The sequence below is a fragment of the Rhinopithecus bieti genome, unplaced genomic scaffold, assembly GCF_001698545.2.
Source record: "Rhinopithecus bieti isolate Rb0 unplaced genomic scaffold, ASM169854v2 scaffold_1618, whole genome shotgun sequence".
Taxonomy (NCBI): domain Eukaryota; kingdom Metazoa; phylum Chordata; class Mammalia; order Primates; family Cercopithecidae; genus Rhinopithecus; species Rhinopithecus bieti.
The window spans coordinates 1,155,235-1,168,612 of NW_016803937.1; the positions used below are offsets into that span (position 1 = coordinate 1,155,235).

Here is a 13,378-nt window from a genome sequence, read left to right on the forward strand (position 1 = left end):
CACCTACCCCCACCTACCCCCACCTACCCCCATCTATCCCAGGGAGGGTTCCTCCTCTTTCACAGCCCAATCCAAGTACTGGGTCTGCAAAGAAACTCTCCTTGAAGTCAGGAAGGACGAAGAGGGATGTTGGCACCTTGTGATTTAGTCCCTGGACCGCTGTGAGGACAGATGGGACCAAAGCCGAAGGGTGGCCAGGAAGCTCTGTGTCCCTAAGCCACCCCACGGGGGGAGAGGCCCTGCTCATGTTCTTTTGTTTGTTTTTGTTTGTTTTGTTTTGTTTTCTGAGACAAAGTCTCACTCTTGTCCTCCAGGCTGGAGTGCAATGGCACGATCTCAGCTCACTGTAACCTCCACCTCCCAGGTTCAAGTGATTTTCCTGCCTCAGTCTCCCAAGTAGCTGGGATTACAGGCACCTGCCACCACACCCAGCTAATTTTTGTATTTTTTAGTAGAGATGGGGTTTCACCACGTTGGCCAGGCTGCTGTACGAACTCCTGACCTCAGGTGATCCACCCACTTCAGCCTCCTAAAGTGCTGGGATTACAGGCGTGAGCTACCACACCTGGCCGAGGCCCTATGTTTTTAACTAAAAAGCCACCAACGCCCTCTGTCCTGCTCCTGCTCAGGACACTGGAAGGCATGACAAATCGCCATCACATGGGAATTCCACACCAGTATCTTAGATCACACCGGATTTCTGCACAAAGCGTAAGGACACTGAGCGGGGGACAGGCGGCAGGGGGGAAGTTACTTCTGAGACCGGCCTTTTGCTAAACTCAGCCATTTTCTTCCCTGTTCTGTTGCTTAAGTCCCCTCCTGCAGTTTACAATCCCGACCTGCCACCCTCACCAGGATCACGACGGAGCCAAGACGCACCGGCGGCCGACCTCCCAGTGTGACAGCTTTCTGGTTATGTCTGCACGTCATGGAGGAACCTTCTAAAGGAGTTTCAGGAAGTTTATGTTTGGAAGCCGCGATTATCACTTTCGTTCATGGCCCCGCTTTATAATGGGAAACAGACACCTCACAGAAGTGCCAGGAAGGGGTCTGCTTTGAAACGTGTTCAAATAAAAGGATTGAGGAGAGCCTAGTGCTTACAAATATCGTAAAGACACTTCATTATTGACGGTGCCTGCCTCACATTCACTGTGGACTTGCAAGCCCCAAACTCATCCTGCCCCTGGATGGCCGGGGCACCCAGCCCTTCCGCCTCCACACTTTGTTTTACTTTCCTCAAAAAAAAAAAAAAAAAAAAGCTGTAATGAGATGCACAATTAACAACATGTTTAGCTAATTGAGTCTGTCCACGGCATATCCCAACCTGGGCGCTGAGAGATAAGTCTGTCACCTGGAGCGTGCCACAAAAAGGAGAAAAGGCAAAGTCAGCAGCTAATAGAAATCATTACTTGGGGAGGACGCCCCTAACCACGTCAGATCAAAGACACAGACGGACTCTTCCCACCAAATTAATTCGCCTCTGAGGTCTTGGCATTGGGTTCAGCACTCTCTATTATCAATTGGAAAGCAAAATGCTTTGTTTTGCCTGAAAGACGTTCCCAGATGGCACATTCCCCTGAGTGCACCCCCTCGGTTGCGAGTCTGAAGGCATCGTGATCAACACCATGGTCAATCTGGATGGCCCAATCGCATCGAATCCGGCCTGCGTGAAAACACTTCACTTCTGACCTCCTTGACACCAGCGCCCAGAGCCGCCCCAGACGCCGCACACTGCACTTACCCTGGAGCAAGCGGGCGTGTCTGCCGGCGCTCATCCCCTGTGGCGTGTGGTTGCAGAGGGACAGCTGCCCCGTGTCCGGCTCCACGCCCCAGGTGCCCGCAGCAGCAGCGCTGGGGCTGTGTCTCTGCGCACTGGCTGGCTCTGGGCTGGGAAGTTTCAAGCATTCCCTTCTCCCCCTTCACATACTTAACCCTACCTTGTCTGGTCAAGAGGGATCCAGACAAAATCAACCTTCTGCGTCAAGAGCTGCGTCCAGCTGCCTCAGAGGCACAGAGTCTGTTCCTGGCCCCACCTGGCTTTCACCATAAACTAGAACGAGCGGCCAAGGCCCAGGACGCTGCAGCTTTGCAAGGGTGAGCGGCTTTTTCCTAACCCACTGGGCTTTTTTCCTCCCAGGCGGCAGAGGGGTGCACCTGCTCCAAGGGATTTGGGATGTCCAGCCCTCTGGTCTCTGGGGGGGCACCCTCGGTGGGGGCTTCCCCTGGAGAGTTTAACACTCAGACCCCACTCCAGGCTCAGCAAGGGGCACTGGTTGGGGGGATTCCAGCCCACTCCTCAATTCTCTATGGGGACCCTCGGCCAGCCTTGGTGGTTTCAGAGCTCTGGTTTCCTCGTTCGTAGGAGATAAACAGCACCCAAAACTGAGCCGCAGCCACTGAGGCAGGCTACTGCCAGGTGGAGTGCAGGTGCATCAGTGATCCTGCCTGCCTTCCCCTGAGTCCCAAGTCGCCGTTCCATCCACTTAAGGCGTCCTGGGCTCTCATGAGCTTCCAGGGAAACCGAGTCACAGGAATTTAATCATGGCCAAAATTTAGCCCATAAATAGCCATTGAGCGGCTTCATGCCGGATGGGGAGATGTGAGGGCAGGCGCAGGAGGAGGCGTGGGCACGTGCCCTGAGGGCAGCAGCACACCTTGCGTTCTCAGTTAGGTCTGGACAGCAGATTCGCAGCGCCTTTTCCCGCTTTCTACTTTCCTGTATTTTTGAAGTTTGCTACAATGAGCATGTATTGCCTTTATAATGAGAAAACAGACATTTAAAAAATGTTTCAGAAGCCCGTCCTGACCACCCCTCGTTTTCCCCAGACCCACTTCCTTGGAAAGACCTTCCCATTGCTTCCACACTGCTGTTTTCACACTCGCCTTCCGACGGGCACCTCCCACAGCCCGAGCACCCCAGTTTCACACTCGCCTTCCGACGGGCACCTCCCACGGCCCCAGCGCCCCAGTTTCACACTCGCCTTCCAACCGGCACCTCCCACAGCCCGAGCACCCCAGTTTCACACTCGCCTTCCGACGGGCACCTCCCACGGCCCCAGCGCCCCAGTTTCACACTCGCCTTCCAACCGGCACCTCCCACGGCCCCAGCGCCCCAGTTTCACACTCGCCCTTCGACAGTCACCTCCCACAGCCCGAGCTTCACACTCACCTTCTGACTGGCACCTCCCACGGCCCGAGCGCCCCAGCAGCCCCCTTTGCTCCCCTGAAGCAGGTGTGGCCAGTGAGGCCCCAGGAGGTAGATGTGCCCGTCCTTATGGGGCCTCCGGCCCGCGTTCCCTGCACCTACACAAAAACTGACTCTCGCTTCCAGGAAGCTTCTAGAAAGGGCCCCAGCACGGTGGTCAGAACACAGAGTCCCAGCACACCGATTGGTGCACCCTCAGCCGCCCCTAAGTGAGGGGTCTGGCAGGGTCCACCTGGGTGACGCCCTCCCCTTTCAAAGCCCCAGGCTGCCGGGGCACCATCCCATTCTTTTGGGGACTTCGTACAGGTTGTTGACTCCAGGAGGGCAGGAACAGCACCCGACTGGGAGTCTGCAAGTGTGTGGGGTATGACATTCATCTCACATGCACAGAGCACACCATGAGTAAAGAATTCTCATCCTCTGGTATTTCTCTTCCTGTTTTTTAAATTAAGGGGAAACTCACTGCACATAAAATTAAGGTTTTCAACTATGGCACAGTAGGTGGCATGAGGCGCATGCTGTACTATGCCTTCCGTTTACTTCCAAAGTCTTTTCATCATCCCCAAAGACCACCCAATGACTGCCCATCCCCGCCAGCCCCAGACAACCACCCATGGGCCCCCGTCTGCTCTGCCATGTCACAGGGATGCAGCTGGCCATGTGTGGCCCTCGCGTCTGGCTTCTTCCACTTCCATGACATTCTCCAGGCTGGCCCACACCGCAGCATGGATGAGGCCCTCACTCCTTTGTGGCTGAGTCTTACTCCTCGGTGGGGAGAGACCTCATGTTGGGTAAGCAGGCATCGGTCCATCCAAGGACATCTGGGTTGACTCCACCTTTTGGCCATTGGGGGAACCCTAGAGATAGAAGTGCCATTTTCACCCCGACCCACGGTGCTCCCCCTGAAGTCTGAGTTGGAACCACCCACCTCTCAACGGGTCCAGATGGCCCTATTCCTCCAGCGTTTCCAAGAACACACCTGGCACACATCGTCACCTGGTCTCAATACCATGGAGGGACCCTGGGGTTGCTTCTAATCATTGTTCAACGTCTACCCTCTCTGTGCATGGCTCAGGAAGAAGGTGGGGTGGGAAAGAGAGATCTCTGAGTGATCAGGTTGTCTTGCAGTTCCAGATGCTGCTCCCAGTGTTGGTCAACGTTGGTGGATTCCAAGTTCTAGAGCCTCTGTCGGCTCAAATGAAATATCTGAAGTTGGCACAAATGCAGCCATCCTCAGGTGGGGCCCCATCACCCTCAGGAAATCCCGGGGATCTTTGGGCAGCAGGGAGCTGGGCAGGTCCATCACCCTCAGGAAAGCCAGGGCATCTAGCCAGGAGCTGGACAGCTCCATCACTCTCAGGAAAGCTGGGGGGTCTGGGCAGCAGGGAGCTGGGTGGGTCCACCACCCTCAGGAAAGCCAGGGGATCTAGGCAGCAGGGAGCTGGGCAGGTCCCATCACCCTCAGGAAAGCCGGGGCATCTTTGGGCAGCAGGGAGCTGGCTGGGTGCATCACCCTCAGGAAAGCCAGGGTGTCTTTGGGCAGCAGGGAGAGTCCCCCGTCATCCTGTGGACATCTGTCATTTGTGCAGAAGCCTTGACGTAAGATAGAAGCAACATTTCCTGGAAGTTTCTTACAAACTTAAACCAAGGACAGAGGGTCCTAGAGGAATTGAGGGCTTTGCTGTCCACTTTAAGTGGAGAGAATTATTTTTCATTCCTTTATCATCACTAAAGGTTGGATTTCAGAGTAAGTACTCAAGCACGTGGAGGAAGATGAGGGAGGGAAGATGGAAGGAGGGTGAGGAAATGTGGGCATCTGGTTCCCTGGCTGTGCACTCAGGGGACCCTGGGGGACCACCTGCTTAACAGGCAGATGCCTCTGTGTGTCGCCATCAAGTGAGGTTGTGGCTGAGCCCAGTTAACACTCGGGGCGCCCATGCACGGCTGGAGCCTGAACAGTCTCTTGGTGACAGCAGTGACCACATGGCATCCTCCTGCAGGAACCATGTGGCTGGCTTTTATTCTCTCTATCCTTGGGCAGAAAGAGGAGGAAAAAGCAATGAGTCCTGTCCTTCTACCTTCCAGTAGGTCAGAAATGTTTTCATAAGATAAAAGTTATAACTGAAAGAAACAGCAGGTCTGGGCGTAAAAATCCTGTGTTTTCAGCCTCGAGTGTGTGTGGGAGAGCGGGAGCTCAGGGTGTCTCTCCTGGGGGCCATGAAGCAGGAAGAAAAGGCTGTGGGGCCAATGCCAGCTCCACTTTACATCTGGGTGCTGGGGCTGCCACAGCAAAGTGCCACAAACTGGGGGGTCCATGTGACAGAAATTCGCCCTCTCCCTCACTGGAGGCCAAGTCTTAGATCCAGTTGTTCCAGGGCTGTGCACCCTCTGAGGGCCCCAGGGAGGCCCCTTCCTGCCTCCTCCAGCTCCCAGCGGCTCCCAGGGTGGGGTGGCATGGGCAGCCACGTGTTCAGAGCTCCCAGGTGTCTCCAGGGCTCCGCCAAGGCTGACACCCTGGTTGGCACTAGGACTCTGATTAGGATTTTGGACAAAGCATTTCCTCCACGGGCAGACACAGAGCACACCCCTGGGTAACAGCACACCCAGCTTTTTAGAAGCGTCACCAAACACTGGCCATCCAAGTGAGAATCAGTGAGATTGCAAAGTGGTTGTCATTAGTGAGGGTGTCAGATGGCCTGGTGTGTTTAAGTAACCAAAAGCAAGTCCTTCTGATACCTTGCATGTTGGAGGGGGTATTCCAGTGCTGGTTAGAATTAAAACCCAAAGCAGGTCATTGATTCTGATGGGAGTGCCCTGGCCCCAGGATCATTAACAAGGGTTTCAGGGAGGAAAAACAGATGATATTGTCTGTCCCTGGTCCAAATTCATGGTGCATCCCCATTTCCATAGCAATTCCATGCAGGTCTTTTATATGCTGCTATATTTTATATCTGTTGCTGTGCTGCTACATACTCCAAAACTTAATGGCTTAGAGAGCAAAAAATCACTTTTTATCTCTCACAGACTATTAGCCAAGAAAGTGGGAAGTGCTCAGCAGGGCGGTTTTCCTCAGGGTCTCTCATGTGGTTTTATGTCAGCCAGGGCTGCATCACCTGAAGGCTCAACTGGGGCTGGTGGCTCCCTCACAAGGTGGGTGGGCTGGCACTGGCTATTGGCTGAGGGCCCCAGTTACTCTCTGGGGCCTGCTTGAGTGTCCTCACCGCATGGTGGCTGGCTTCTTCTAGAGTGAGTGAGCCAACAGGCCAAGTGGAGGCTGCAATGCCATTACAATCCAGCCTCAAGGGGAAGTCACACATTGACCACCACTGTACTCTATGCTGACCACATAGACCAGCCCTGCTGTGTGGGAGGGGAGCACACATAGACAAATACAGGAGTTGGGGGGTCACTGGGGCCATCTGGGAGGTTTGCCACCATCACCCGTCCTGTTCCCTAAATGACCTGCATCCCCAGGTTTCCTATTCTCAGCATTATGTGCCACCTTGAGGGGCTGGGAATGAGAAAAAGTATTGTTTTCAGACAGAAAGCATCTCTTTTATATTTAACAGCCCTTCCTTTAGTTTATCTCTTCCCTCTCTTACTTTATTTAAAAGTAGCAAGAGGCCAGGTGTAGTGGCTTATGCCTGTAATCCCAACACTTTGGGAGGCTAAGGCAGGTGGATTGCTTGAACCCAGAAGTTTGAGACCAGCCTAGGCAACATGGCAAAACCCCATCGCTATTTTATAATATTACTGTTTTTAAAAAATGAATAAATAAAATAAAGTGCAAGATATGCTACCCTCAGTGCCCTTCTTACAAAGCTTGCTAGCTTGATTATTCAGCTTGCTGGGCCACTTTCCACATTACTGCAGGCCATGGTCTTGCTGATAGAATAAGAGTGCCTATTTCTGGTGGGGTTTGACTGAGCATTCTTGCCTGAAGTCTCCTGAAGCTGTAGTCTTGCATCAGCTGGAGTTGCAGTCTCATTTGAAGGCCTGACTGGGGCTGGAGGAGCCACTTCCCAGGTCACTCCATCACACACTGGCCAGTGGTGCTGTTGGCCAGAACTCAGTTCTCTCCAAATGGACCCTGCCATGAGGCCACTTGAATATACAGCATGGTGGCTGGCTCCCCTCAGAGTGGATGACCTGAGAGACCAAGACAGAAGCTGTGGTGCCTTGTACAGCTCAGTCACAGAAGTCACATGCTGTCAGCTCTGCCATGTTCCATGGGTCACATGCATCAGCCCTGAGTCAATGTAGGAAGATGATAAACCCCAGGAGGTATGGGTCAGTGGGTTCACCTTGGAGGCCACAGAGCTGGCCCAGCGCTGTCCCAGAGGGGGATTCAGTGACAGAGCCAAAGGGATTCCAATGACTCAACCTGAGAATGACCAGATTAGACAGGACTGATCAGGCTAAGATGATGAAAGGCCTGCTAACATGACACAGGGACAGGCCCCAGACAGAGTCCCTGGATTGAAGTCTCCACCCCAGCGCTTCCCACCTGGGGTTTGGGCTTCATCCATCGGCAAGGCAGAGATGATAGCGAAACCCAGCCTTCCTCCCACCTGTGTGCCAGATGATCAAAGGAGCAAACAAAAAAAAAAGCAAACAGGAAAGTGCCAAAGAGTCACACAATTATCACTTCTTTTTGTTACTAGAATGATAAATCCCTTTAAAAATAAACAGCTTTCTTGGATATAATTGACATACTATACATTTCACCTATGTGAAGTGCACAATTCACTAGTCTTTAGTCTATTCAGAGTTGTGTGACCATCATCATTATAGAATAAGGTCTGATTGATGCTTGAGAGCTGACGATGATGATGATGATGACGGAGACAGAGTCTGCTCTGTCCACCAGGCTGGAGTGCAATGGTGCTATCGTAGCTTACTGTAGTGTCCACCTCCTGGGCTCAAGTGATCCTCCTGCCTTAGCCTTCCGAGGACTCCAGGCATGAGCCACCACACCCAGCAGATATTTTTTTTTTTTTTAGTAGAGGTGAAGATTTGCTATGTGGCCCAGGCTGGACTCAAACTTCTGAGCTCAAACGATCCTCCTGCCTTGGCCTCCCAAAGTGCTGGGCTTATTTTTAGACCATAATGAAAAGTTCCAGTTGATGTTACAGGAAGTGAGCCAGGGAACGCTTTACCCCCAGGCTCTAGGAACCATCAAGGTCAAGCTAGAAAAGGGCATCGGCAAGAAGGGGTGTCCGGAGGCGTTAGGGCTGCGCTCTCTGTGTAGAGAGAGTTCCGCTGCGTGGAGCAGCTGCACTCCCTTAGGGGTGGCTGGGTATGAGCGCTACGGCCTGTCCTCAAGGGTCCCACCTCTTCCCCAACTCCCCGGCATCCTAGTCAAGATTCAGGAGGTGGCACTTCCCCTGGAAACCTGGAAAGCAGGGAGCACCGACTGCCCATGGACGCCAGGAAGGAGGGAGCGTTGCCGCCCGTGGACCCTGAGAAGGAGGGAGTGTTGCCGCCCGTGGACCCTGAGAAGGAAGGAACGTTGCCGCCCATGGACCCTGAGAAGGAGGGAGCGTTGCCGCCTGTGGTCCCTGAGAAGGAGGGAGCGTTGCCGCCCGTGGATCCTGAGAAGGAGGGAGCGTTGCCGCCCGTGGTCCCTGGCTGCGTGCCCTCCCCTTGGCTCCTCCAACCAAGAGGGCAGTCGAAGCTGTTTTTCCAAAGCTCTTTCTCCCCACCTCCCCAGCTTCCCTCTAAGAGTTCCTGCTGGTGTCCTCCGCCCCCAGTCCACCGTCCAGGAGCCAAGAATTCGTGGCAGACCCCGAGCACAGCTCGCCAAATCATTCGCTCATTGTTAGACATCTGGGGTTTTCAACTGTTTGTTTTCATAAAGGACACTCTAAATGCCCCTGGGCAGTGGCTCCTCTGGAGCTCCAGTCCGAGAACCTCGGGTGTGAAATTCTGTTCTCAGCTCTGCTCCTGCCCAGGCTGCTCTATCATCCCACAAGAGGCTGCAGTTGGAAGCCCCTTGATGCCCCAGCCTCCGTGGGTGTGAGCATCCCCAGCACCCAGACCTCGGCTTCTCGGTATCATGTTCCATTCAAAGTGGCCAGGACTCCTGGGAGAAATGGCGAGCTCCAGTCTGGGAAGGGAAAACACCAGAGGCTTGTAGGAGATTGTGACCCTCCGGGGCTACGAGGCTGTGCCCAAGCACTCAGGAGCCTGCTTGGTGGGGGGTGTGGGGGGTGGGAGCCGAGGGTGCCAGGAGATGGCCTGGGGCACAAGCAGCCCTACAGCTCAGGCTCAGACAAGCAGCTGGAAGCCTGGCGGCGCATGGACATTCCCACAGCTTTAAAGGACGCCCCACAGAACACGGATTAATCATCATAGAGAGGAAGGACAGCGTTGCAGGGGAGCCTGCAGACGCAGCATCGATAAAACCGTCGGCGTTCCTGTCACCAGAGACGGCCCAGGTGAGATTTTACACCCCCCGCCAGGACACCTGCGGAAGTGCAGCCTCACCCCCTGCTGTCCTTGCCCACCCAGGATCTCATCACCAGGAATCGAGAGGCAGACCCAGCCGAGGGTATCCTGCAAAGCAGCCCGAGTGCTCACAGCATGGAGGGGCCAGGAGCCAGAACAGGCTGACAGAGATGGAGGAGAGAGGGCGGCTTGGGGCAGGGCGTGACACCCGCAGATTCCCCTCTCAGAACCTCGTGGGGACAATGGCCAGGCTGCAGTGCGGCCTCGCATGGACCTGTTCATTCCCCGATTCTGACGGTGCTGAGGGCTTGCGAATGTCCTTGTGTGCAGCAAACACACCCCAAAAAGCCTGGCTGTGTGGACCACGGTGCAGCCCCCCACGGGTCTCTCCCAACCTGAGCGGCGCCCTCCTGGCCACTGGCCACTGCTGCCTGAGTCCCTGCCCCAGCAGAAGGCACAGGCTGGGGCGGGCCTGCCAGAGTGAACCAGGTTGGCGAGGAAGGGCCTCCCAGGGCCGAGGCATCTAAGCAGCACCCTGCAGGATGGGCAGGCCCCGCACAGGGCCTGCGATCTCATGCATTCGAATGGTACTGCATGGGCCAGGGTGTCCCAGGGGATCCTGTCGGGTGCCCTCCTCAGCTCTTCCACCTTTCACAGTAAGTACTTCGACAGTACGGCTCATGGTCACCCCAAGTCCCCGAGAAGGGAAGAGAGCGACGCCATGGAGATGGGAGGCCAGCCCTGCGAAGGGCACCATAGTCCTGGGCACCACCTCTCCTGGGAAATGGGGGCTTGGGCTTCTTCTCCTCCTTCCTCCCTCCCTCCTCCCTCTCTCCCTCCTTCCTCTGCCTTGCACCCCCAAATTGCCAATATCACCCCTCCCCAGTTGCAACAACCCGAAACATTCAGACATTGATTTGTGTTTCCTGCACGGGGCAGAAACCCTCCTGTTCCAGAACCGCAGGGCCCCACATTCCCCACGGGCAGGGACCCATCTCACTCCCCCCACCACATTGGCCCACAAGGCTCTGGCCCCCACCCCCATGGCTGCTTGGTGAAATGACAGCCCCGCTCTGCCAGAAGCCGGGGAAGAGGAAGGGGCTGGGGAAGGGAGGCCAGCTGGGGAGCCCTGTGAGCCCCTCTAGGAGCCTGGCCCTGGCTGGAGAGAGAAGCACTGGGATGAAACACACTTTATTCACGGGGGCACAGGACTGCCATCTGCAGTGCTTGTGCTAAACTCCAGCAACGAGCAGATGCAGGCGTTCCTCCCTGGGTCAGCAGCCCCGGGCCTGGAATCCGCTACGCCCACTGCGCTGAGATCAGCTTTGAAAAGCCCCCATTGCAGACCTGCGGCAAAGGCCGGGGGAAGCTGGAAGCGATACTAAGGCTGCTCTGCTGTGATCAGCCTGGCCTGGGGCATCCTGGGGGATTCCTGAACCGCCTCCTACACCCCTCCCCAACCCCCAGTATGAGGCCCTCACTCAGGCATGCCTGGGCCCTGGAGGCGGAGAGCCTGGGACTCCACGGAGAAGCCGTGCCCTGCGCCCACTCGGCCTGGCCGGGAGCCCGGGCCCTGTGTGGTCACACCCGGAGGGCCTCACCAGCAGCGGCGGGGGCAGACTCTGTGGGGGCACCCCCTCCTCCAGCAGGGCTGGCCCCAGTGGGGTGGGAGGATGTGGTGGAGGGCATGACCTCTAGGAGAAGTTTGGCTGGAGCAGCCCTGGGGGGCAGCCAACTGCCGGGCAGGGGCTCCGGTGGCCCATTTCCCATGACAGGCAGCCTGGCCGGGAGGGACGTGCAGTTTCCACCACCTGAGCCCAGCTCCCAGCCCCGGGCGTTCAGGCTATTGGGTCCGAGGTGCCCTGTCGCTTATTCCAAGAGTTGGCAGTCGGCAGGGTCTGAGGGCCACCGAAAGGGAAACGTGCCCAATTCAGACCCCCTGGCCACAGGCAGGCGGCCTCGGCTCACTCCTCTCCTCTGGGTCCTTCGCCCGCAGTGACAGCTCCGCACCCAGCACCTTCCTGTGTAAGAAGTCAGGGAGTTCGAGATGAGATTGAGGCTGATCTGGGCCTTGTGTGGCTCCTGCTCGTAGGATCCTGGGGGCCGTTTCAGGAAGCGCCTCAGGACACGGAGAATGCTCAGTCTCCCGGCTGCCCCGCCAGGCAAGAGGGTCCGTGGTGGAGGGAATCCAGGGGGCATGGTCCTCACCCCACTGTTAGCGCTGGCAGACCCCAACACTCATCCCCCAGCCCCAGGCACACAACCTGCCCTACCGCCCCTCTCCGGGCCCTGCCGCCCCTCTCCAGGCCCTGCTGCAGCGGGTGTGTTTGGTGCTGCTGGGGTGGAGTCAGGGGCCAGATCCCATCGTGAATTTGACAGAAAAGGAAATGGGCTCTGAAAGCAGGTGAGGCTCAGCCAGGGCCCCGCGGCTCTTACCCAAGGGCTGAACTCCAACCTTCCTGGCCCGGCTCTGTTTCCCGAGCTGTGGAAAATGCCTCTGTCCACCCGGCATGGCTGGGTAGTGCCTGCTTCCCCCACACCAGCCACAGGCCGGCTCCCCAGTCCTCTGTGGGAGGGTTGCTGGTCTCCGTTAAAAACCCCCCGGGTGACTTGCATGGCGCCAGGGCCTGTGCCCCCGGGAGACACTCTGGGGAGGGGTCACCACCAGGAAACCTCAGTCCAAGCTGCCCAGCCAAGGCCGGGCATGGCTGTACCGGCACAGGAAGACAGGGAGGGGTCTCCAGGGCAGGCAGCTCTCCCCTCGGCCCAGTCCCCCGTGTGAAGTGCTCAGCCCAGGTGGGATCGTGCTTCCCACTCAGCCTCCTCCAAGCCGCCGAAGGTCCTGCTGGTTCCCCAAATGACTTCTGTCCTGAGCCGTGGGCTCCTGATCACGCACCTACCTTGCACGGCCTGAACAAGAGTCTGCGCCAGGGACCCCGCTCGGGAGGGGCACAGAGGAAGCCAAGGGCCCACACAGGTGAGGGGGTCTCGTGTCTGAGCTCACCCAGCCCAAGCTCAGCAGCAGCCTCAGAATTTCCTGGCATCTGCTTGCCTGTGTTGCAACCCAAGTGGGGTGTGCGCACCGCCTGAGAGAGAAAACACTCGCGGAGGATTATGTAAGCGCTTTCCTCCCCAGCACAGGGCCATCTTGGGCACATTGAGACCAGACCATGTGCAAAAGCACTTCGGGAGAGTGGCAGGAGCTGAGCTGCCTGAGAGGGATTAACCCCTTCCGGGATGCTGGTGGCTCGTCCTGGAGAACGTGGGACTGGTCAGGATTGCAGCACGCGGAGGGGTGGTGGAGTGTGAATGTGGAGGCACCGGTGCTGTGTGATTTCCCACAAGTTGTCTAACCTCTCTGTGCCTTCATCGCCTGACTCGGCTGTTTCCAATGCAGCTGATTTTAACAGCACCTGTTTCATGAGGCCACAGCCAGGATTCCTGAAGGTAAAGCACAGAAAGCCCTCAATGCGGTTTGAGGCTCCAGGCAAGGCTCAGCTGACAGTAGCTGAAAACAGCAGTTCCAGCCACCGAGTCGCCCACACTGCCCACCACAGAACGAACAAGGATTTCCAGCTTTGCTCGGATTTGTGGGGACCACTGGGTTTGGACTTTAGGAAAAGCTCATTTGCCTTCGGGCAGAAGCGACCGCAGCTGGGGTCACCTGAGGTGGGGGCAGGAACCTCTCGTTGGCTGATGCGGGACCTGGGGAGGGGCCCTCTG

The 13,378-nt window shown here is 56.6% G+C and overlaps 1 protein-coding gene and 1 long non-coding RNA gene across 2 annotated transcripts; both read left to right on the forward strand.

Moving 5' to 3' along the window:
• Positions 1-1,824: 1,824 nt before the first annotated feature.
• Positions 1,825-3,631, forward strand: LOC108520516 (uncharacterized). The gene is made up of 2 exons (XR_001882927.1): positions 1,825-2,094; positions 3,512-3,631. It is a non-coding gene; the product is annotated as an uncharacterized LOC108520516 (long non-coding RNA).
• A 4,996-nt stretch (positions 3,632-8,627) lies between these two features.
• LOC108520020 (uncharacterized) lies at positions 8,628-12,862 on the forward strand. Its single transcript, XM_017859291.1, is given in 5 exon segments — positions 8,628-8,840; positions 10,899-11,121; positions 12,138-12,650; positions 12,653-12,840; positions 12,842-12,862. Coding segments are annotated over 5 exon segments (1,158 nt in total).
• The last annotated feature ends 516 nt before the right edge of the window (positions 12,863-13,378 follow it).